The 25,157-nt window shown below is 48.4% G+C and overlaps 1 protein-coding gene across 6 annotated transcripts in view; it reads left to right on the top strand.

The window, feature by feature from the left end:
- Positions 1-25,157, top strand: part of CNDP1 (carnosine dipeptidase 1) — a 38,697-nt gene that overhangs the window by 9,821 nt on the left and 3,719 nt on the right. For 5 of the 6 annotated variants that reach the window (XM_047766951.1, XM_047766953.1, XM_047766952.1 and 2 more), the window contains 9 exons: positions 2,194-2,250; positions 6,057-6,182; positions 9,620-9,769; positions 11,123-11,285; positions 12,618-12,706; positions 16,763-16,963; positions 19,360-19,444; positions 22,809-22,969; positions 23,525-23,689. In XM_047766951.1, the coding sequence (XP_047622907.1) occupies positions 6,099-6,182; positions 9,620-9,769; positions 11,123-11,285; positions 12,618-12,706; positions 16,763-16,963; positions 19,360-19,444; positions 22,809-22,969; positions 23,525-23,689 (1,098 nt within the window). In that variant the 5' untranslated portion in view covers positions 2,194-2,250; positions 6,057-6,098. The remainder of the gene's footprint in view (positions 1-2,193; positions 2,251-6,056; positions 6,183-9,619; positions 9,770-11,122; positions 11,286-12,617; positions 12,707-16,762; positions 16,964-19,359; positions 19,445-22,808; positions 22,970-23,524; positions 23,690-25,157) is intronic. The other variant, XM_047766955.1, reaches the window with a different exon arrangement.

Below are 25,157 nucleotides of genomic sequence, written 5' to 3'. Positions count from 1 at the left end.
ATTTAAAACTTGCTTTTCCCCTTGTTTGTGTTTACAGCTGCAATAGTTTTACTAGTAGACAAATTCTGCATTTTTAATACAGTGTTGAAATAGAACTAGTTAATTAGTGAAAAATCAACTATTGTTGGAGTCCTTCAAGACTATGCAAGTAATAATTCACTAAACGTCGCCTGGATCAGATTCTGTTCTGTGCCAGGCATGCTAGGCTTCTGGGGACCTGGGACACAGGAAGACACAGTCTGGGCCTTCATGTAGCTTTCGTTTAAGAGAGTCAGATGGATAATTGTTAAGTAAACAAGTAATAGGGTATTAGTGACTGGAGACCAAAAGGCAGAGTGTAATGGGTCAGCTAATGGTGCCCAAAACCACATCCTCCTGGAACCTCCAAATTTGCCTTACTTGGAGGTAGGGTCTTTGTAGATGTAATTAGTTAAAATCAGGTCACACTGGTTGGGTGGTCCCTAAGCCTAGTGTCCTTCTAAGAAGAGGCTGAGAGACACCTGGGGGAGGACAGGTGAAGACAGAGGCAGAGGGAGCAGGACTGCCCACTGCCCCAGGGTTGGGGGGAGCAGGAAGATCCTCCCCTGGAAACTTCCAGGGACTGTAGCCCTCCTGACCCCTTGAGTCCTAACTTCTGGCCCCCAAAACTCTGAGCCTTTGAATTCCTGGTGTTTTGCCTACATCGCCAAAGTCACCTGTGGTAGTACTGCCAGGAGGAGGCCCAGCCTGGAGTTCCTCCTTCCCTTCGTCCCTTGGATCTTGCATCCAGTCAGGAAAGTGCTACAGCCCAAGCTTTGAAATCAAGTTTGTTGGTGAGCTTCAGCTTTATAAGACTTGAAAGAGGATCTAGGTAATTAAAGGTTTCTTGGAAGCTGACATGTTGTCTGGTGACATCTCCATTGTCCTACTGGACTGGTCCTGCCAGAACTCTGCCCTCCTCTCCCGACTCCCTAGCTCTGTTCCTCTCCAGCCCCCCCTGCTGCCCTGAATCTGGGTCTCCCCGCCTCTTAGGTCCACTGACCACACCTCTCCCCTCCCCCTCTCCATTGTTCTGCTGCTTGAACTCTCTGATTCCAGCTCTTGTTTCCTAAGATGGGTCACTGCAGCATTTTAGATTTATCCTGTTAACACTCTTTATGCAAAAATCCCTCAAAAGAGATTGAAAAGAAGGAAAAGAGGGCAGAAGCTCTGGTCGGAGGTCAACTCAGGAATGTGGAGCTGGGGATGGACACCCTGCCCTCAAGACCAAAGACCTGGGCTTCATGGGTGAATTCAGTGGAACACACTCAGTGCTGATGCTGGTCTTATTGTTTACTACTCTTCTCTCTCTCATTCTGAGGCTGTGGGGGCCCATCTGCAAGAGAAACAGCAGGAGTCTCTGGCTGGTTCGTTCACCACTTTTCTGGGTGTTTGTCGTCATGCTGCTGATGGTTCCAGATGACAGAGGCTTGGGAAGCACTGAGCTGCTGTTAGGATAGGCCCAGGGCCCTGGCCAGAGCAGAGGGAGGAACACAGATGGAAGAGTCCTTGGGTGACACGGCTTCCCTACAGCCCAGCTTTCCCCCACAGGGCTGGTACAGCCTTCTGCTGCCTCCTCTGCAGGCCCAGGACTGCAGGCAGCCAAGAAGCATGCCCCTGGCCATCAGGCGGGGTCTTTGCCACCAGGGATCTGTCCAGCCTGGGCCTGGAAGGGCCAGCAGGTGCCTCAGGAACAGGACGGTGGCACATGGCCGTGCCTCTGGCCAGCGACCCCAATCCTCCTCCAATCCCTGCTTCTCCTGGCGTCTGCCCTCTGCAGCTCTGCACACCTGTCCCCAGCCACCCATGCGGTATGCAGAGTCACCTCTGCTTCTGGGACTGAGGCCCAGCCAAGCTCTTCTTTGGGGTTGACTCTCCTGTCACCTCCAGCCAGTGGATGCTGGAGAAGCTGGGGGTTCTGGGGACTTTCTGGGAAATTCTGCTCCTTGGCCCTGGCTGGTGTCCAGGCTACCCTTGGAAAGCCACTCCCTCACCGGCTGGAGGAATTAGCTAGTCTCTGCAGGAGTCGCTGGACTCAGTTCAGCGCCTGCAGCGGAATTAACACAATCCAGAAAAGCCCTTTTTTTTTGGTTTGGAGTATTTATTCCTGTCATAGTGAGATAAACGAAGCTAATAAAAGATTTTTTTTCCCCTGAATTGTAAAATTCATCACAGCGGACAAGGGCAGAGCAACCTCTGTAAAACAATCACCTGGGACTCTAGAAGACTTGGGTAAGTAGAGTTCTTGGCACCTGGTAGTTAAGTTTCTTATGGATGGAAGAGGGTCTGCCTGATGTGCCATTGTGTGTCTGCAGAGAGCTGCCCTGCCTGGGCCATGGGGGGTGGGAGGCAAGAATCCTTTCACTTTCTGTGCTTTATTCAATGTCAGAAACTAATACCAACTGCAAACAGGGCAGGAGTGGGTTTTATCATTAGCTGACCCCACTCCAGCCTCCTTTTGAGATGCCTGCTGTTTTCAGGGCAGGAGACAGAAGTGTCATTGGATGAGGCGGCCAGTGGGGACTTCAAGGCCACTGTCAGCTGAGCTCTCAGATCCTCTCACTTTCTCCAGTTGTGGCTGGAGCAGGGAGAGAACAGAGAACACTGAGGCCTCCCCTCCTGGCTACACCACAGAGGTGTGGTCGTGACTTTGAGAAGTGTTTACATTTAAATAAGACTCAGCACAGGGGCCCTTGGAACTTCTGCTGCCAATCTAAGAACAACTGGCTGGAATTAACAGGAGGCTCCAAGGAGCCATCTATCCCGGTTTCCTCTGGGTCCTGCAACACAGGGATGGGCCACCTGGCCCTCCAGGAAGACACTAAGACCTGTGTTTGCAGCTCTGCTCCCTGACCCCCACCCTCACCTTCCCCAGCAACTTGCTCCTTTCAGCCAAGGCCAAGGCCAGGAACACCCTTTCCAAATCCCTAGGTTTCTATGGGTGATTTGTTCAGGTCAAGCACGAATGACTAGAACACAAGAGAACAAAGAGAAAGATGAAGGAAAAACTCCAGGGGTGAGGGGTGATGGGGGGGTGCAGGCCAGTGGGCAGGGCTTCACCCCCAGGAACAAGCCATTGTAGGAGAAAATGTCCCAATAAAATGTAGAAAGGAGAGACCCCAGCCATGATGACTAAGCAAAGTCTAGCCAACTGCCCCAACCAGTCCTCCCCCATGCATCTGCTTCCGCATCTACTACCTTGCCTGACGTCACTCCAGTCCAACTAGTCAAGCTTGGACCCAGAAGACGTAGCCCATAAAAGCCTTGTGAAACCCTTCTTCCGGGCTCAGACTCTGGAGCGCGATCTCCTCTGAGCCCGCCGGCGTAATAAACCTGAGTTCTCCAACTCTCCGAGTGCTCGCTTGATTTCTCGCCAAGTAAAAGAGCTGATCCACTACGGCCACAGAGCTACTGGAGCTGGTACACTACAGCCACGGGGCTGTCGCCAGAGCTGATACGCTGCAGCACAGGGCTGCTGGGTATCTGCCGTAACACCATAAGAAGCTCCACCCTCTGTGCCCTTCCCTCAGGAAGAATGGTCAGACCTCACAACCTAAGTTTTCCTTCCCCTTCTGTGGCTTCCTTTTCCCCTTCAGATTTTCCTTTCATATTTCATTGAAGAGGTGCACCAAATCATTTTTTAATGGAAGCTGAATGAATGAAAAATAAAAATAACAGCTCACATACTAATTTAAATAGATCAGCAGCAAAAAGTAGCCAGAACTTCCTGGTCCTGCTGCCATGGGTCTGAAGGAGCCATTTCCTCCTGGTCGGCAGCAGCTCTGGCTCCTGGCTCTGCCCCACCCAACCTGGTCAGGTCCAGCCTCACTCCCAGCAGAAGGTGAAATTGGTAGCCATGGAGGGAGATGCTGAGCAGCTCGTTGGCGCCATCTGCTGGATTAAGTGCTTAATCCACGCACCAAGGCGCGTGGCTCATCAGACCCTGATTCACCCCCTCCTTAGCTTCCTTTATAGACATTTCTCATACTCAAGAATATATTTATATTTTTGAATGGGTGCCTAGATTTATGATTATTATCTTTATGACAACTGTGTTGCAATATAATTCACACATTTTACAATCCACCCACCTAAAGTGTGCAACTCAAAAGTTTTTAGCATATTCAGAATTGAACAGTCACTGCCACAATCAACTTAAGAACATTCTCATCATCTAGGAAGAACCCCCAACACATTAGCAGTCGTATTACATTTCCCCCAATGCTCCCAGCCCTAAGCAACCACGAATCTAGGTTTGTCTCTCAGGATTTTTCTCTTCTGGAATTTCAGGTAATTAGACTGATACTATACGTAGTCTTTTATGTCAGCTTTCTTTCACTTAACATAATGTGGCTTCAGGTCCGTTCATATTGCAGCCTGTGCCAATTCTTCCCTTCTCTCTGTGGCTGAGTAATTGTTCATTGCATGTCTGAACCACATTTTGTTTATCCAGCCATTTGCTGACAATCATGTGGATTGTCTCCACCTGTAGCCATTCCGAATAATGCTGCTGGGAACATTCAAGTACAAGTTTTTGTGTCGATACAGGTTTCATTTCTCTCGAGTGCGCATCTAGGAGTGGAATCGCTGGGTCATGTGGTGACACTGTTGAATCATTTGAGGAACTGCCAGACTGTTTTCTGAAGCAGTTGCGCCATTTTGCATTCCCACCAGGACTGCATGAAGGTTCCCTTCCTCCATATCCTCACCAGCCCTTGTTGTTACCTGACTTGCTGATTTTAACCATCCAGAGTGCTGTGCATCGTTGTCTCATTGTGGTTAGATTTGCACTTTCCTGGTGGCAATGATGTTGAGCATCTTTTCATGCGTTTATTAGCTATTTGGGTTTTTTGTTGTTGTTGTTGAGAAATGTCTATTCTAATCCTTCTGCCCATTTTAAAAATTGGGTTAATTTATCTTTATTATTGAGTTGTAGTGGTTCTATTCCAGACTCAAGTCCTCAGCCTGCCTCTGTTGGTGCCTGGAACTGGAGGCCAAGAAAAGAATCAGCCTGAACCTTATTTAAACCAGCTTTAAAAAAATTAAAACCTATTTCAAAAATGTACAGAGCTGGAGTTCTCATTGTGGCTCAGCGGGTTAAGAATCCCACTAGCATCCATAAGGGTGCGGGTTTGATCCCTGGCCTCACTCAGGTGTTGCTATTGCTGTGGCATAGACAAGCAGCTGCTGCTCGGATTCGACCCGTTAGCCTGGGAACTTCCATATGCTGCAGGTGCAGCCCTAAAAAGAAAAAAAGTACAAAACCAATCCAGAAGGAAGAGTTAGTTTGGAAGAAGTTAATTAGTTTAATTCTCAACCTGGAATTCCTCCCTAATTCTGGACCCATTTTTCCTGCTCTGCACCCAGCCTGGAGCCTTCTGAGGGGTCCCAGGGAGAGGGAGGAGGGAGGAGATGAGGTCTAAGGCAAAGGAAGGAAGGGATCCAGCAGAGATGGAAGCAGAGAGGCCAGTTTGGTGGGAAGGAATGGGGAGAAAACTGTGAACTTGGGACGCCCAGGCAGAGAGTGTGGCCGACTGTGTAAATGATCACCAGTCCTCAATGCCACTTATCCTGGGGCAGCTTGTAAGTTCTATCCTTCTTTTCTTCTGTCCTTCCTTTCTTCCCTCCTTCTCTTCCCCCTTCCTTCCCTCCTTCCTTCTTCCCTCCCTCTCTCTTTCTGTTGCTTTTTAGGGCTGCATATGTGGCATATGGAAGTTCTCAGGCTAGGGGACGAGTAGAGTTGCCTATGCTGCAGCCATAGCAACATGGGATCTGAGCCACGTCTTCGACTTACACCACAGCTCACTACACTTCGGGATCCTTAACCCACTGATTGAGGCCAGGGATCGAACCCACATCCTCATGGATACTAGTTGAATTGTTAGCCTGCTGAACCACAGCAGGATCTCCTACCTTGTGGTATGTTAGTTTGCAAGGCTGGAAGCAGCTGTGTTGGATAACATTAACTGTCATGAAGTATACAGAAGCTTGAGAGTCCAAAGTCTGGTCTTTGTTTTAAATCATCCCATCTGTCGCAGGTGTCATCTGTCCTTGCCTTCCTGCTGCTGCTGGACTGGGGCATGTTCTCCCCACCTCCCCCGCCGCCCGGGGTTCTGGGGAAGGTCTTCCAGTACATTGATGTCCACCAGGATGAGTTTGTGCAGGTAGGAGACCTCCACACACAAAACGTCTGGATAGGAGTTCCTGTTGTGGTGCAGTGGAAACGAATCTGACTAGGAACCATGAAATTTCAGGTTCCATCCCTGGCCTTGCTCAGTGGGTTAGAGATCTGGAGTTGCCGTGAGCTGTGGTGTAGGTTGCAGACTCGGTTTGGATCTGATGTGGCTGTGGCGTAGGCCAGCAGCTGTAGCTCTGATTGGACCCCTAGCCTGAGAACCTCCAAATGTCATGGGTGCGGCACTAAAAAAAAAAAGCAAAGCATCTGGGTAGTAGGATTCTCTTTGGGAATCTGGAAGGATGGTTTTTTTGCTGGGAGATGTGGGTATTTTGGGCTAACAACTTTAAATCCCATTTAAACCACCTGTGGCTCTTCATTGAATTAGAATAATAAATTATTGGTTAGATTTAGGTCAGAGATCCTCCTAGCTGCTCCTCCCAAAAGGACATCCCCAGTGCATGTGACGTCTTCAGCAATGACCAGAGAGCTCCATTGCACCATTAGCAAATGGCCCATCACCCCCTGCAGAGGGGCCCATGTGGAACTACTCACCACCTGCAGACCTGGCTGAAGCACGCCCTCCCTGCTGCAGCTTCCAGTCCAGAGTTCTGCAAGTTCAATTCAGTTCACAAGTTCAGTGTCACAGCTGCCCGTTGAATAGCTCACGTGCTATATTCACAGTTACCTCCTCATTTATGATCCTGTGCTTTGTCCTACCTGACCACATGGTGATCTGCGCAAGGTGTGGGTGTACCTACAGGGGAGAAGATGTGATGAGGGAGGCCAGGGGAACAGAAAGGAGAGGGGATCTAGGAGTGGGGGGTGCTGTACCCACAGTCTCACTGGCACATCCCTTCTCCATCTGCTGGCGCTCCTGTTTCTGCCACTAACACATGTACCTCGGCCCACCTCCACTGCCTGGGAACTCCCTGAGGTCACACTAGACTCTACCCCAGCCCCTGATACTGTCTAGTACATGATGGGTGTTCAGTGCACGTTTGTTGGATTAACCAATGTTAGGAATGTTACTGTACAGACAGACATGAACCCCCTGTGTTTCATGCTAAAGGGCAAAGCTAAGTGTCCAGGCTGGTGTTCCCAAGCTTGACCTTCATGGAATCCTTCCTCATGTGGGAACATTGACTTGGTGTAAATGCCTAGTGCGATTTGAAACCTGATTGGGGTTTCCAGCATAGGGTGGAACTTGTGGTGGGAGCATCTGCCAATTTGGGCCTATTAGCCCCAGTACTCCTCTCTGGAACCTTGTAAGATATACCCGCCCCATTAAGTCTAGCAACAACTTGGAGAATCTGCCCTATAAATTCTAGTGTAAAATGTAAAACATAATGTTCATTAGGATTAAATAAATGTCTTCTGTAATAAAAAATAAAAGTGCTACTGGAGTTTCCTGGTAGTTCAGTGGGTTAAGGATCTGGTATTTTCACTGCTATGGCTCAGGTCGCTGCTGTGGCACAGGTTCAATCCCTGGCCTGGGAACTTCAGCATGCCTCGGGCCTGGCCAATAAATAAATAAATAAATAAAAAGACTATTAAAAATAATAAAATTAAAAAGTGCTACAGTCAGGATAAGAATCAAACTCAGACAAGTTAGGAAGTAGAGTCCAAGACCACATGTGTGGTTTTCATAAAAACTGGCCACTCCCATATAAGCAGCTCAGGTACGGATGCTGGAATAGGAAGGGTTATTCCTAATAACATGCTAGCAGTTCCTGAGTGCCCACAGGGCTGGGTCACTTGTACATTCTCATTCCGTCCTCACTGCGGAGGATGTGTTTCCTCTGCTCTCACTCTGGCACAGAAGTGTGGGGTTTCCGCACAACTGGTTCTGCAGTTCTCTGTGGATGCCGCCCCACCCTGTCCTGGCCTGAGATCCTCACCTGGAAGCTCTCTGGACCCCGAGCCTTGGGATGTTCGCAGAGGCTCCATCACATAGGCACCAGAGGTTCTTAATCAGTCTTCAGCCCATCTTCCTTCCTCAGAGAGTGCGGGCCGGGCTGAAAGTCTCCAGCATCTCATGGAGGCCTGGTCTTCCTAGGGAGCAGCCCCCACCCAGGGCCCTCTAGACTTGCCTTCCTGTCACCCGGGAAGTCCTAGGGACACTAGGAGCTCTGTGTCAGGAACTGGGGGCAAAGACCAAATATTAGCGAGTTCCTATCCTGGCTCAGTGGGTTAAAAACCTGACCAGTAACTATGAAGATGCAGTTCTATCCCTGGCCTTGCTCAGTGGGTTAAAGCATCCACCGTTGCCATGAGCTGTGGTGTAGATCATAGATGCAGCTTGGATCTGGTGTTACTATGGGTATGGCGTAGGCTGGCAGCTGCAGCTCTGATTTGACCCCTAGTCTGGGAACTTCCATATGCTGCAGGTGTGGTCCTAAAAAAAAAATAAACCAAGTATTAGAACAGCAGATGCTCCTATTACCTTATTGTTTAGGAAGTTATGCAAGTTTTAGGAGCTCTGGCCAAGAGTCAGGGAGAAAGACAGAATACGTATCTGTCACTGTATCACAGCCTTACACTCACTGTGACCTGTGGTGAGGGCTGTCACTCCTCTTGTACAGCTGAGAAAGCAGAGCTAAGAGAACTTAAGGAAGGTCCTGGAAGTTACCACCTGTGACAGACAGCACATGGACTGGGAGCTCAGGCTGTCTGCCTTCCCAGCCCTGAGTTTAAAGCCAGGGTTACACTGCCTCCCAGGCCTGCAGGTGCAGTGGGGAAGGGGGGAAATGACTGAGACATGGGGGCTGATCAGAAGGGGGCCTGCCCTGCTCAGCCCAGCTGAACCACTGTGGGGTTGGGTCAGAGTGACCTGTGAGTGTCATTTGTGGGAAACCTGGTCCTGGGGGGTAGGTGCTTTTGGTTCTTAGAAACCAGAAAGGGGGGTGGGACTGGCCCTTTTGTGCTGACTGGGTGGAGCTGAGGGGCCTGGGTCCAGGCTTTGGGGGCAGCTCACTACCTGCTGTCCCATCCTGTCCCATCATTAACCAGACATTTCTGGCATCTGTGCTCTTGATCACACCCATAGCTCATTTGCTGATGGCTTTTTTTTCAACTGCACCCTCAGCATATGGATGATCCCGAGCCAGGGAGCGAATCCAAGATGCAGGTGCAACCTGTGCCATAGCTGCAGCAATGCTGGATCCTTAACCCCCTGAGCAGGGCTAGAGTTTGTACCTGTGCCTCAGCAATGACCCGATCTGCTGCAGTTGGATCCTTAATCCACTGGGCCCCAGCAGGAACTCATCCAATTGTTTTGAGTGTCCCGTGTTGGCCAGCTTGGTCTTCAGGTCAAGGGAAAGGCGATGGATCTGGAATGTGTGTCCCCCCACCCCACCCCCGATCCCCTGCCGTGGACGCGGAGAGCCCCACACTAACCACCTTGTCTCTGTCTCCTTCCTCCAGACCCTGAAGGAGTGGGTAGCTGTTGAGAGTGACTCAGTTCAGCCTGTGCCCCGCCTCCGGCAAGAGTTGCTCAGGATGATGGCCCTGGCTGAAGAACGGCTCCGGAGCCTGGGAGCCCATGTGGATGCCGTGAACATGGGGTCTCAGAAGGTGTGGTGGCTCCCTCCCACCTCTGAGCTTCCATTTTCCTGGGGTGGCAGGCTGGGAGCTTCCCTGATGCTTGACCCAAATGCCCCATCATCCTGATTCCTGGTGAGGGTGAACCTGTCTACCTCGTCCCAAGGGACGCTGTGCCACTGGCTTCTTGTGGTATTGGACCACGGGTGGGGGAGGGCAGGGAGGTGGTGGTGCAGGAGGCACCCACCTGTGTCTTTCATGTGCTTCATGTTTCTCCCAAATGGCCTGTTCCCTTAAGTTCAAATGCTTCTTCCTCAGAGGACCCAATCTCTCACCAGAATCAAGGCTGGTAACTGCCACTCAGGGGCAAATGGTTCTTTAACCTCCTGGCATCTCCTGCTCTAGCACTGACAAGTGTGAATAGTCTGTGTTTCCACCTAATTGGAGCTCGTTGAGTCTGAGTTTGTATTGAAGAGTGTGTTCAAATAAGTTTACGCTTTGTCTATGTATGCCTAAGGAAGTACTGTGCTTCTAATTGTTTTAATTAAAAGTGTCTCATGGTACCCATTTTAGAACTGGATAAAGTGATGATCACAAAAATTACGCAGGCTCTCCAAGGACTAGGGTAGAAATAGGCTCCTAATATCCTCTCTTTGAATTTTCTGGAAGAACTAAATGGCCTTTTTTTTTTTTTTTTTTTGGGCCACACCTGTGGCATATAGAAGTTCCCAAGCTAGGGGTCGAATTGGAGCTGTAGCTGCTGGCCTACACCACAGCCACAACATTGCCAGATCCTTAACCCTCTGAGGGAGGCCAGGATCAAACTTGCATCCTCATGGATATTGGTTGGGCTTGTTACCTCTGAGCCACAATGGAAACTCTTTTTTTTTTCTTTTTTTTTTTTTTTAGTGGTTGTACTTGGGGCATATGGAAGGTCCCAGTCCAGGGATTGAATCCAAGCTGCATCTGCTGGCAATGCCAGATCCTTTAACCTGCTGTACCAGGCCAGGGATCAAACCCACACTTCTTCAGGAACCTGAGCTACTCCAGTTAGATTCTTAACCCACAAGCCACTGTGGGAACTCTGGCTTTTTTTTTTTGCTCTTCAGGGCCGAACTTGTAACATATGCAGGTTCCCAGGCTAGGGGTCAAATTGGAGCTATGGCTGCCAGCCTACACTATGGCCACAGCAACGCCAGATCTGAGCCGCATCTTTGACCTACACCACAGCTCACGGTGACACCGGATCCTTAACCAACTGAGCGGAGGCCAAGGATCGAACCCATAACCTCATGGTTCCTAGTTGGATTTGTTTTCACTGCACTGATTCCACAACGAGAACTCCTTTTTTTTTTTTTTTAAATGTTAGCCATTTTTTTCCTGCAGCTGCCCGATGGCCAGACTCTCCCCATACCACCCATCATCCTGGCCGAACTGGGAAACAATCCTGAGAAACCCACAGTTTGCTTCTATGGCCACTTGGATGTGCAGCCTGCCAGACAGGCAGATGGGTGGCGCACAGACCCCTACACGCTTACGGAAGTGGATGGTCAGTGACAGCTCGTGCTGGGCTCATCTGAGGGTGGAGGATCTATTTCTCACAAGGCTTAAGAATTTGAGATGTGACCCTGACCCTGGCTCCAGGTCTTACCTGTCATTGTTAGCAGGTCAATTTGTTGGTCCATTAAGGCTGACTCTTTCTTTCTTTCTTTCTTTCTTTCTTCTTTCTTCTTTCTTTCTTTCTTTCTTTCTTTCTTTCTTTCTTTCTTTCCTTCCTTCCTTCCTTCCTTCCTTCTTCCTTCCTTCTGCCTCCTTCCTTTCCTTCCTCCTTTCTTTCTTTCTTTCTTTCTTTCTTTCTTTTCCTTTCTTTCTTTCTTTCTTTCTTTCTTCCTTTCTTTCCTTTCTTTCCTTTCTTTCTTTCCTTCTTTCTCTCTCTCCTCTTTCTCTCTCTCCTCTTTCTCTCTCTCTCTCTCTCTTTCTTTCTTTTTTTTAGGACTGCACTAACAGCATATGGAGGTTCTCCAATCAGAGCTACAGCTGCCAGCCTACACCACAGCTCACAGCAACGCCAGATCCTTAACCCACTGAGCAAGGCCAGGGATTGAACCTGCAACCTCATGGTTCCTAGTTGGATTCGCTTCCACTGCGCCACAATGGGAATTCTGAGGCTGATTTTCTTTCATTTGTGAAACTGTGAACCTTTGTGTCCCTGAGCCAATTAAATCCCCAGGGTGGACATTCTTGGGTTTCAAGGAAATAGTTGTGTGGGTCACATGTTTTCTTTTTTAAAAATACCAAATGCAATTATGTTTTATAAGACAAACATATACCCTTTTCCTTTTTTTGTCTTTTTGCCATTTCTTGGGCCGCTCCCGCGGCATATGGAGGTTCCCAGGCTAGGGGTTGAATCAGAGATGCAGCTGCCAACCTACACCACAGCTCATGGCAACACCAGATCCTTAACACACTGAGTGAGGCCAGGGATCAAACCTGCATCCTTATGGATACTTGTCATGTTCATTACCCCTGAGCCACAATGGGAACTTCTCCTACCATCTTTTTCAATGAACTCAGATAAAACACCTAATTACTATTAAGGCCAAAGGGATTTGCATATTTCAAATTCGCTTACATTTTCTGAAGCTGCTGACCATATTCTTTATACATTAGAAACAATACTTTGCAATTTCAGAGCAAGATTTCTTCCTGGAAAAATAGAAAACACTGTTCAAATAAATGATTACCTATAATCATTGATTACCTTTGTAATTACCTATAATCATTGATTACCTTTGTAAATAATGATTATCATTGTTTTTGACTCACTCAACCTGACAGAAGTGTCCATGCTTTTCTGAAATTTCTTCCCCAATTTTTAAAGGAAAGCTTTATGGCCGAGGAACAACAGACAACAAAGGCCCTGTTTTAGCGTGGATCAATGCTGTGAGCACATTCAGAGCTCTGGATGAGGTGGGTGCCATTGAGGATGAGGACAGTGATGGTGGTGGTCGTCTTGGTGATGGTGATAGTGATGGTGCTGATGGTGATGATGGTGGTGGTGGTGTTGATGGTGGCAACAGTGTTGATGGCGGTGATGATGATGGTGATGGTCTTGGTGATGGTAACAGTGATATGCTGATGGTGATGATAATGATGATGGTGGTGATGGTTGTGATGGTGATGAAGACAGTGAGCTGCATGGTGTCCTTTGCTCTTCCCAACAGTCTTTGGAGGAGTGTGTTACAACCAGATGCATTTAACAGATGAGGAAGGCAAGGCTCAGGAAGGGAAGGGAAGGGAACATGCTCAAAGACCCCCAGCTGGTCTGGGGCAGGGCAATGCCGTGAGCCCAAAATGTTGACCATGTTAAACAATGAAACACAACAAAATACATGTTGAGCCCATGGCTACATCACTATCTGCTGGGACTTGTCATCTTATTCAGCTTGTCTTTTTTATCTGCAGCCCCTTCTTATCACAAAGTATGGTTTTGTTAATAGAGGCAGGCATACAGTTTAAGAAATATACTAGTGGGAGTTCCTATTGTGGTGCAACAGAAACGAATCCGACTAGGAACCATGAGGTTGGGAGTTCGATCCCTGGCCTCGCTCAGTGGGTTAAGGATCTGGCGTTGTGAGCTGTGGTGTAGGTTGCAGACACGACTCAGATCCTATGTTGCTGTGACTGTGGTGTAGGCTGGCAGCTGTAGCTCTGATTCAACCCCCTAGCCTGGGAACCTGCATATGCTGTGAGTGTAGTCCTAAAAAACAAACAAAAAAAACAACAACAAAAAGAAAAATATATTAGCAGGAATTCTTTTGTGTTGCAATAGATTAAGGATCTAGCGTTGTCACTGTAGTGGCTTGGATCGCTGCTGTGGTGTGGGTTTGATCCCTGGCCCCAGGAAATTCCATATGCTGTGGGCATGGCCAAAAAAGAAAAAAAGGGAAAAAGAAGTATATTAGCTACTTTGTAAACTATCGAGGCAGTGATCTTTGTTATGTGCCATTCTGTGGGAAGTGGTTTCAGTAGGCCAAGGAAGGGTTACAGGAAGAGGGCAGCTTAGAGGGGAGGGCCTCTCTCTCAGGCCACCAGCTATAACTGTCTTGTGTGATATGCTCACAGGATGGTTTCTTCTGGCACTGCTTTTTTCTGGTAATGAATGTGCTTTGACTCCAAACAGGATCAGTCTAGCAGCGTGTCCATGGGTGGGAGATTCCACCTCTCTGGGCTTCAGATTCTGTTCCACAGAAATGAGGATGTTGATATGGGCGCTGGCTCTGTGACATTGAGTTTGATGGCCTTCTTCCATCCATTTCACACAGCAGTGGCCCAGCTAGTTAGTTGAGCTTGAACTTGAGCTGTGCAGAGCGTGGCCCTTGGCTCCCAGCCCCTGTTCCCCACCCTGGGGAGGTTGGAAAACAACCCCACTGAGACTGGTGAGCTCTGGGTCCAGGGATACTTCCTGAGAGGAGGTAGCTCTAGGGCTGGAGATGGTGGAGGAGCTGCTTGAAGTGGAGGAGGGACCAGGAGGAAGAACGGGGGCACCATCATTACAGCCTGACTCCCTGGACATTTCTAGGAAAATCCAACCCCGTTGGCCTCGCTCTGAGTTCAGAGCGCCTACTATGTGCCAGGCATGGAGGGTCCTGGGGGTGGGAGGTCAAGTCTCTGATGCCCCGGCCTCGAGGACTCTGGCTTCATTCCTGAGCTCACACTGGAACTGCCTCACTACTCAGGGACCCCTTCAAGCCAGAGCTTCTCTTCTGCTCAGACTCAACTTATAGGTGTCTATTGTTGAATGCTCCTCTCCTTGGAGCGCAGTTTGGAAGGGAGTCTGGCTTCAGCAGCGTTTAAGTCCCAGGATTGATAAGTCCTTGATATTTCTCTTTCTCACTTTCTTCTTCTTCTTCTTCCTCCTCTCCCTCCCCCTTCCCTTCCATCCCCCTCCTCTTCCTTCTCTTCCTTTTCTTTTTCCTCTTCTTCTTTTTGTGTTTTTAGGGCTGCACCTGCATATAGAAGTTCCCAGGCTAGGGGTTGATTTGGCAATGCCAGATCTTTAACCCACTGAGCGAGGCCAGGGACTGAACCTGCATCCTCATGGATACTAGTCAGGTTCCTTACCGCTGAGCCACAACAGGAACTCTTCTCTCACTTTCTTTAATTCGATCTCTCTATTTTCTTTCTTCTTCCTTCCTTCCTTGCCACCTCCCTCCTTCTCTCTCCTTTTCTGTCCTTTCTTAAGAAGAGGGGAGCAATATTTATAAGAAAGTTTCTATATAAAGGTCAAATATGCTTTGCCTTTTACATTTCAACTCTGAAGCTTACAGAATCACAAACAAAATGTAAGAAAGATCCACTGCCCTTAGGCAAATCTAGGGCTCCCCAAGCCTCACTTTCCTCATTCGTGAGCTGGGAATGACCGTTTCTACCTCCAGGCTTGTTGATGGACTAAGTGATGTTACACATGTAAAGGTTCTTTGGTGCCTTGAGTACTGGGCCCTTTGTGAGCACTGGTTTCTTTTTTCCTGGCTCCCTCCTGCCCTCCCATCCCCTCTCTCTGTCTTGCTCATGGAGCCCTTAAATGTACATCATCTGGCTGGGTCATCAGTGTTAATTCCCGTCTTGCACAGAGATGTGCACTGCTGAGCGGTGAAAAGGCTGGTCCTGGATCTCTTGGGTGTTGAGAGACATTGCCGAGACCGAAGCCCAAGCCTGGCAGCTGGCCCAACATCCTCCTCCAGTAAAACACTGGCTTGTATTTTATTAATCACATTTTGCCAGAAAATTCTTAGGCTTTCCAACTACTTCTCAGCAGTTGTTTTCTAGTTAAATGTTAATAAAGAGCTTTCAAATCTTACCATTTCAGAACTTTAGCTTAACTTCCTAATTCCATAGAAATGTGGTCAAGGAATACTTTGGATGAATCATTATCCCCAAAGGCCCTTACCCAATTGAATGACGGAAGGTCACTTATTTCCTAACACGTAATCCTCCACTCATCCTGCCTTTGTTAATCTGGGCCGAGTTGATACCACTCATTACAACTAATTAGTATATTTGTGCTGCCCTGTCCACATAGAATCACTTTTCAAGTCCCCTTGCATGTGCCTTATGCTCCAGGAAAAGCCACTGACCTCTCCTTTCCGCGTGGGTCTCAAAGATATGAGGTTATAAATTATAAAGATACAAAAAGATCAAAACCAAATGGGGGAAAGGCACATTGTAAAAATTTTAAAGGCGCTATTCCATGTCTGAATATTAACTAGAGAAAAACTCAAGTTCCATTTTGCTACAAGATCAAAGCCTTTGAATAAGTTAAAAGGCACATTGAACTCAGAGCTGAAAAATAACAGATACTTGAAATAAAAATTATCCTGAAGCTTAAACGTTAGACAGCCTTTCAAAGGAAAGAGTTCTCATTTATCATGCTCAGAATTACTAGGACAGAAAAAAGATTGTAACTGAGTAATCTTTCTGGAAAAATTCCTTTTGGGGAGAAAGAGGAAAGGGCTTCTCTGTGGGGCCCAGCAGACCCGGTATTGTGGAGGCGCCTTTTTCTCTAGGAACGACCTCCAGCATTAAGTTTATGGGTCATCCGCCATTAACCTTAAATTCTCCTTCACAACCTTAGTTAAAGCTCCTACACTGTAAAGGGAGCTGTTGGGAATGTACTTAATACCTTAATGTATTTTTGTTACATGCCAATAAATCCTGGATCTTACAAGGTGAAAGGGCAAGGTGTCACTCTTTTTTTTTTTTTTCCTTTTTAGGGCCACACCGGCAGCATATAGAAGTTCCCAGGCTAGGGTCAAATCAGAGCTGCAACGCCAGATCCGAGCCATGTCTGTGACCTACACCACAGCTCATGGAAACACCAGATCCTTAACCCACTGAGTGAGGCCGGGGATCAAATCCGAGTCCTCATGGATTCTAGTCGGGTTCATTACCACTGAGCCACAACAGGAACTCCTGGGTGTCCACCCGTTTTGACAGCAGGATTTGTCTGCTCCACTGTGTATTCAGGATCTCCCTGTGAACATCAAATTCGTCATTGAAGGGATGGAAGAGGCCGGTTCTCTTGCCCTGGAGGAGCTCGTCAAGAAGGAAAAGACTGGGTTCTTTTCTAATGTAGACTACATCGTGATTTCAGATAACCTCTGGATCAGCCAGAGCAAGCCAGCACTCACTTATGGCACACGAGGCAACAGCTACTTCATGGTGGAGGTACTGGCAAAGGGCAGCAGCCAGGAGGAAGGGTGCCTGCTGGGATCTTGGTGGGGATGAGAGAGCAGATGCACGGCCTGGGGGGGTCCCGGGGTTCTGGAACTAGGGGAGTTCATGAAGCCCCCCAACGTGGATGTACGTGCTTTGTGCATTCTTCTAGAGAGAAGATTCAGGGGACTTTGTTACTCACAAACTAGAAGGTTTAGGACCTAAAGCTGTGGGATTTGGAGGCAGGCACAGCAGCACTGGAGCAAGGAGCCTGACTGACCATTAGGGGTGGGGAGGCTGTGACTGTGTTACCTGATCTGCCCGCCACCTCTGGGACAGAAGAGAAGAGGTGCAGGCATTGCCTGGGTTCTGAAACAGCTTGTGCGGCCCCTCAACCTCCAAGCCAGTTTCCTTTCCTGTAACACGAGCACAGGAGACCCCGGGGTTGCTGTGATCAGTTAACATGGTCTGAGTTCCGTCTGGAGCCGACTTGCTTCCTGCTCCTTCTCCATTAATACAGACAGCTTGGGAGAGAGCATGCAGTTTATAACCAGAAAGCCCTCGCAGCAGAGTCTCTGAGCTATTTACACATTTTAGTCGTGTTCCTGAACAACAGTGTGTGCGTTGGTGACACAAGCCCTGTCTACTCGCCAAGGTTGTGACAATCAAGTGGGATAGAAAATTTGGGGACACTTGTGCATTTGGACAATGGCGTGTGCCTTCTGTTTGTGAGACATGGTTCCAGGAGGTACAGGACTGCCCTCAAAATTGACTGTCTACAGATACAGATGCTCGAATGGACAAGGTGGGAGTGAGAAAGGGAGCAGCGTTGGTCCTTGAAGAGTCCTCCTCAGGGAACTTGTCTGTAAATGAGAAGGCACAAGATGGGGAGCAGCTGGAGGGTGCCTGGTGGGGGGAGCTTATGAGAACAGGGGGGCTGAGACCCTATGCTGGGGGAAGTGCTGCAGACGCAGGCAGGATTGGGCGAACATCTCCCTGTAGCCGGCCTGTTTCTGCAGTTGTGTTGGAAGGAACTCTGTCTGCAGAGACATGTGCCTGAAGTGGTCTCTGTGGGGGTAGGTGGGCAGGAGGACGTGCCAGGCAGGGTTAGCACAAGAGTCATCTCTCGGGCTGTGGGATATCGTCTACAGCTATGCTCAGTAGCCAGTGATGGAGACGAACCAGTTCACAGGGTTGGTCCAGTGCTGATGCTGTGCCAGATGCTGTGATAGAGGAAGAAGGGAAAGTGAGCCAAAACGTTGCCCTCAGAAAAGTTGAGGTGATGCAGAGAGGCATTTAGGCTGAGGGGGAGAAGGAAGACAGGAGGACGAGAGGTGGGGAGATCTCGGGTGGGTCCAGGCACTGGCTGTGTTGATGGGGCCGAAAAATGGGAGAGTGGGGGACAGGATTGTGACCAAGGGCTAGGAGGAAGGAAGCCATGACCAGAAGGTTGGATGAGGCAGTGTAAAAGTTCAGAGCTGGGGCTCTGCAAACCCCAAAGTGCTTTGTTAATATTACTGCCTAGTGCAATAGAGGTTTCACGCTAAAGTAACTGCAAGGAAGATTGATCTCCACTGTGTTATAGATGGTTGGGAGCCGGACAGGAAAGGTGAGAGGGATTGAACCAAAGAGAATTGAAAACCTCATTAGAACCTAGAAACTGGCGGACACAGTGTGCATAGGAGGAATCCAGCGTCATTCAGGGGCATCTCTCCCTGTTTGGAAACAGCAGGCTGGGAAGTAACTGCAGGGGAAGGTGTTCACTTCTAGACCTTCTGCAGTTCAGGAGCTGCGAGCACACTGAGGTGTGGGGTGCTACATGTGACCGGAAGTTCCAGGTGTTGTGAGTAGGTCAAAGGTCAGACCTACAGCATGAGCGTTTAAGAGCTTGGAGGGTGTGAATGAGGTCATGTGGGCCTGGACGCTGTGCATGTGGAGGAGGAATGATCCAAGGAGTGGGCTGGGGCTGAAGAGACAGAGAAGAAATTATTGAGGGGACACAAGTAGAATTGTCCTGCAGGCAAGAAAGGAATAAAGAGAAGAAAGTTTCCTGGAGAATTGTTCTGGAAGGAAGGCTGAGCAAGAATGGGGTGAAACCAAGAGGAATACAAGGCTGTTAAACATCAGCAGTTTGGCTGAGGAGGGGCTGGTGGTCTTGGCTGCAGCACTACCGGGGGTGTAGTTGGGGGCTGAAGTCAGTTTCAGGGGCTTCCATGGGACATGAGGACATGGGGGGGAGGGTGGTGGTGGGCAGACGCTTCAAGTCATGGGACAAAGAGGAGATGTGATGACATCAGCTGACTCACCTGGGTCCTGCGGGACATCGGGAAAGTGTCCTCGGCCAGGTGACAGCTATTGCTGAAGCTGGCAGGCAGTGAGCACTGTGGGCTCTTTTACCTGTCTTGCAGGTGAAATGCAGAGATCAAGATTTTCACTCGGGGACCTTTGGTGGGATCCTTAATGAACCCATGGCGGACCTGGTTGCTCTTCTCGGTAACCTCTTCTTTCATTTCACTTATTAAGCATCAGGGATCTGCTATGATGGTTCTGTTTGACCCAGTGTGTCTCCCCTCAGTTTCCAGGCCAGCCCAGGATCAGGGCAGAGTAGAGGGAAAACCATGTTCTTAGTTTCTTCCCTTTGGCTAATCGTTCGTCAGACTTGTTATGTCATTTCTTTTCATGGACTGAACTCTTCCTTAGTCCACCCCATTACTGGATGTTGAGACACCTCTGGCTGTCCCTAAGATCCTTCTGGAGAAGCATCCAGAGTTGATGCCAAATCTACCCAGGTCCCTTGCCTCCTTCCCAAAGGTCCCCGCTACCCAAGTGGCTCAGAGACACCAGTGAGTTCCCTGAAGTGGACCTGGATGCAGCGCAGATGGGAGTCGTGTGTGTATGTCGTGTGTGTGTGTGTGTGTGTGTGTGTGTGTGTGTGTGTGTGTCCAGAAAGCCAGTTTGCCCAACTTGATTCACCTGTGGGTCCTGCCTGCATCCAGACGGCCCAGGCACCGAGGCCCAAGTGGAAGGCCGTGTGGGTTCCCCACGCACACGCCCTCAGCTGGCTCGGGGCATCTCTGCCGCTGTGGACATACAGCTGACTCCTCACCTGTGTCTCTTCGGCTGGATTAGGAGCAAGGTCTGTCCTCACCTACAAGAACGTCCGCAGATGTTCAGGGACATACCCCACAGGGAACACTCATGGAGTCTATGTTTTGCTTTGATTTTGGTGAAGGTGACAGACAGGGGATTGTAAACCAGTGACATACAGTCTCAGTCATCCAGGTGCACAGCTTATTTTTTTTTTTGTCTTTTTGTCTTTTTTTTGTTGTTGTTGTTGCTATTTCTTGGGCCGCTCCCACGGCATATGGAGATTCCCAGGCTAGGGGTCGAATCAGAGCTGTAGCCACTGGCCTACGCCAGAGCCACAGCAACGCGGGATCCGAGCCGCGTCTGCAACCTACACCACAGCTCACGGCAACGCCAGATCCTTAACCCACTGAGCAAGGCCAGGGACCCAGCCTGCAACCTCATGGTTCCTAGTCGGACTCTTTAACCACTGCGCCACAACGGGAACTCCTTTTTTTTTTGTCTTTTTGTCTTTTTTGTTGTTGTTGTTGTAATTTTTTGATTTGAGTTTTATAATGAGTTTGTATCATTTATTTGATATATAATATTCTTTGGGGGCTGAATGAGGGGAATCCATAACTCAGGACCCCCAGGAAAGCCTATTTGTGCATAGTGGTCTGCAAATACCATCCCTAAAGTGCAGTTATAATTTTGTTTTGAGTCTATACTCAACATACATATTATATAATGGAGTCTTTAATTTGTTCTTTATAATGAATATTTGTTCTTTGATGGTAGTTTTGTTATTTATTTATTTATTTTTCCTTATGAGCTATGGAGCATTTGGTGAAGCAGATTAACAAACCAGAGCCCATAAGTACATTCCCAGGCATTCTTCCAGAAGGTACAAGCTCTGCTGATGGATGATGTCACACGTGGAGTTGGGAGCCAGGGGAATTGTTGGTGGTGTCACCCTACTGTTCCTGTGTGTATGACCCCATGTGAAGAGGGTCCCTGTCTGCCCCTGACAGGACCGTGTTAATCTTACTAACCCAAAGTCTAGGAGGATTCCTGGGGGTACTAGAGGGGGACTAAGGAGGCTGTGGTTGAGAGCCAGAACTGGGAAGGCTTCTCATCACATTTGGCCATCTTGGCCCCCTCACACCTAAGGGCTTTGCCTTCTCTGATCATCTCAAAGCACTGAGAAGCCCATTCCATTTCACATGGCTGCCACCCTGTAGATTTTAGTGAGTGTTTATTTTGTCTTCAACTGTGTCTACACAGGCCAAACAACTTGCTGATCTGCTCATGTAGGGTCACTCTTGTTATCCAGCCTGTGTGGTCAAAGGTGTGGGAGGTGTCTCTGTCTTGTGGGAGGTGGGTCTGGTACAGGCAGGTGTCAGGTAACCATGTGGGGTGTCTTCTACCCCCAGCTTTGTAATTGCCAACTTTAACAGAAAACCTTGAAGACGCTGTGCTTCACAGTAATTTCCTGACATTGTCAGGTTATAATCACGTGAAGAATGTGGTACATATTTTTATGAAGTGTCTTTACTTGAATAAAAGTCCCTGGATGGACTGAGGATGAATTTAGCTCCCCCAGAGACATTTTCTATCATTTTTATTATTAGTCTACTTGCTGGTTGCTTTGGATCTTTTTAAGTACTTTCTCAAGACGGTGAGCAGTGTTTACCCAGTCTCAGCATCTGCTCCTTTTATAGATAATTCATTGATGACTTGTCCTCATTCCTGTTAATCCTACAACTCCTTCACAAATAACAGACTAGTATATCTAGGAGTTCCCATTGTGGCTCAGTGGGTTAAGGATCCTGCGTTGCCACAACATGCAGCATAGTTTACAGATGTGGTTTGGATCTGGCATTGCTGTGGCTGGGGCTGCAGCTACAATTTCACCCCTGGCCTGGGAACTTCCATATGCAGGTGTGGCCATAGAAAACAAAACAAAACAAAACAAAACAAAACAAATTACAGAATAGTGTACCTATTTGGTCGCTAAGCCTCCTTGTTCCTGATGGGTAGCCTGTAAATGAGATCTCAAGGCTACTGTGCTTTTAGTTAAAGATGAGTATTTATTATCTTATCATGGTGTGCGTAGGGGAGAGAAATTGAGAAGGAATGATGACTTTCAGTTTCTCTGGAATGTACATATATATATAATACATAGACATATATATTTAAAATTTTTTCTAATGAGCACATGACAAACTCAGGGTAAGATTAAACTAAAAAAGACCCTTGTTTATGATGTAAAAGTATAGTTGAGGAGTTCCCATTGTGGCTCAGAGGGTTAAGAACCTGACTAGTAATCAATGAGGATGTGGGTTTAATCCCTGGCTTTGCCCAGTGGGTTAAGGATCCAGCACTTCCTCGAGCTGTGGTGTAGGTCACAGGTGCAGCTTGCATTCGACCCCTAGCCTGGGAATTTCTATATGCCCCAGGTGAGGCCCTAAAAAACAAACAAAAAAGTATAGTTGAGAACTCATATGTAATGCAGGTAAGTCAATCCACATTTAACTGAGTGCAGACTCATGTGTGTCCATCCTTCCATTGACAGAATGTACATAAAAATGGGTCTGACTCAGGCCTGATGACCAGCTCCTTCCCACCATCACCTCTGGGGCGTAAGTTGCTGCCAAGTGGCTCTGCTCTGGGGCCCAGGGCCAGTTGCAGGCTTGCTGCAACCCTGAGAGTCCCCAAGGTTCTGCCCTGGGGCCAGGGTTCAGCACACCTGTAACTTCCACCTGGCTGTATCTCCCGTGTTCTCTCGTAGGCAGCCTGGTAGATTCGTCTGGTCGCATTCTGATCCCTGGAATCTATGACCACGTGGCTCCTCTTACAGAAGAGGAAAGAAAAATGTATGAAGCCATTGACCTGGACCTCGAAGAGTACCGGCACAGCAGCCAGATGCAGAAATTTCTGTTTGACACCAAGGTATGGTCCCAAGGTGACAGGTAATCTGAAAGAGGAGAGATGCTAACCTGTGTATCCCCAGTGCCTGATGTGCCGTGTGCCCATGGCCTAGGTCAACCATGGTCAAGGTCTATGAAACTTAACTGCATCCTGGCCCTCCACCACTGAGCTGGACTTCCTATCTGTTTAAGGGGTTGAGAAGTTCCTTGAAGCCTTCTGAGAAGAAAATGCATTTAGCACATAAGGTGTCATTGCAGTGACTGGAGATAGAGTGTATAATTGAACCCCAATTTTGGAAAGAGCCCCCTAGCCACCTACTAACAGCAAACCTCAGAGCTTGGGCGACAAGGGGCCCTTGTCACTGGGAGCAACTTGGGCAGGCGAAGGTAGCAGAGGGTCCCAGGTCCTGAGGGGAAATGTCCACCTGTCCTTTTAGTCCAGACATGTCTAAGTAAGGTAGTAATGAACTTGTCATGAACAGTGCTGTAGGTGTACATAAAGTGGTGGTACAAGCAATACAGTTCACCTGGGTTTTAACCAAACATTCTTCTCTATACCAATTGTATCCGAACTTAGGAGGAACTTCTAATGCACCTGTGGAGGTTCCCGTCTCTCTCCATTCATGGGATTGAGGGTGCGTTTGATGAGCCTGGAGCCAAAACCGTCATACCTGGCCGAGTTATAGGAAAGTTTTCTATCCGTTTGGTCCCTCACATGAATATGTCTGTGGTGGAAAAGCAGGTAACCAGCACATATGATTCTTCAGCCCAACAGCTCTATTACTGAGCACTGCACACTACGGTTTAGCCGGCAATTTGGCTGTCAGCACTGAAGGGTCTTTTTTTCCCCCCAGTACAACAGAGACTGGAACACATATTAAGAAACCGATACACTTTTTTTTTTTTTTTTGTCTATTTTCCATTTCTTGGGCTGCTTCTGCAGCACACGGAGGTTCCCAGGCTAGGGATCGAATTGGAGCTGCAGCCACCAGCCTATGCCAGAGCCACAGCAACGTGGGATCCGAGCCGCATCTGTGACCTACACCACAGCTCACAGCAATGCTGAATCCTTAACCCACTGCGTGAGGCCAGGGCAAACTCATGGTTCCTAGTTGGATTCGTTAACCGCTGAGCCACAACGGGAACTCCGAAACTGATACAATTTTTGTTGAGTAAAAATCTCTTTGCTCAATTATATGAAATTACAGTAGTCAGATAAATAACTGTATGGAGTTGTAGGGATCGGAAATTGAAGTAAACCAGATGGCAGGATTGATTTTACACATGGATGGACAAACTCACTGCTGACGGCTGGACAGAGCCAGCAGATCTCAGGTCATCAGTTTGTCTGTGGCATCTGAAATCTAACTGAAAGCAACCATTTTCATGAAAACCTTGTCTGGAGGGAGTTAACGAGTCTAAATTATTCATCTATCATGGGTTATCCTAGAGTTTAACAAAACGTAGGCTCTGGATAAATGAGCTCAAGAAATACCTCCTCCCAAGCCCCTCTGTGGCATCCTCGCCTTTTACTGTCTCCTCAGTCCTGATTACATCCTGCAATGCCCTCCTCCGCCTGCTCTCCCTTTTTGGACGAACTGTCCCTCTTTCTACAACATGTACATTCCATGAGGGCAGGCACATCCTGGTCTTGCTGGGACCCAGCACTTAGGGCAGTTTCTGCCTTAGGACAGGTGTCCATTAGTATTTATTGAAAGACAGGAGTATTTCAGAGTACAGAGTTTTTCTCAGAGGATGTCCCCAGTCACAGCTGTGACATCGCCAAGGGAAGAGAAGGATGCTGCCGGTGAGTTTCCTTCACGGCTTAGCTCGGAACTGCCCCTACTTCTTGGAAATTTCCAAAGGCATAGCACTCCCCAAATAGTCATTAAGGTGTTGATAAGTCCCAAAGAGGGCCTGTCAAGTGGAGGAGTTGTCCATGAATGGGGTTTCACAATGACCAAGACTTATACTAACCACACGCCAGCAGTCAGACGCTGCAGTGGTGGTGGGGCAGGGCCAGGGTGGAGGGGATGGTGAGTCCTTCCCGCTGCATGAAGCTCTCAGCCCTGGGGCTCCGCTCGCTCCATGCTGTCCCTGTGGAAGAACCAAGGTAAAATCACAGCACTTGAATCTTTCGGCTTCAGGTTTCAGCCAGTTTCTTGATGGAAGAAGACTGTATATTCATTCGTGAGAGAATAACTTGAGGA

Source organism: Phacochoerus africanus, chromosome 2, assembly GCF_016906955.1.
Source record: "Phacochoerus africanus isolate WHEZ1 chromosome 2, ROS_Pafr_v1, whole genome shotgun sequence".
Taxonomy (NCBI): domain Eukaryota; kingdom Metazoa; phylum Chordata; class Mammalia; order Artiodactyla; family Suidae; genus Phacochoerus; species Phacochoerus africanus.
This window is presented reverse-complemented; position numbering and strand designations above follow the sequence as displayed.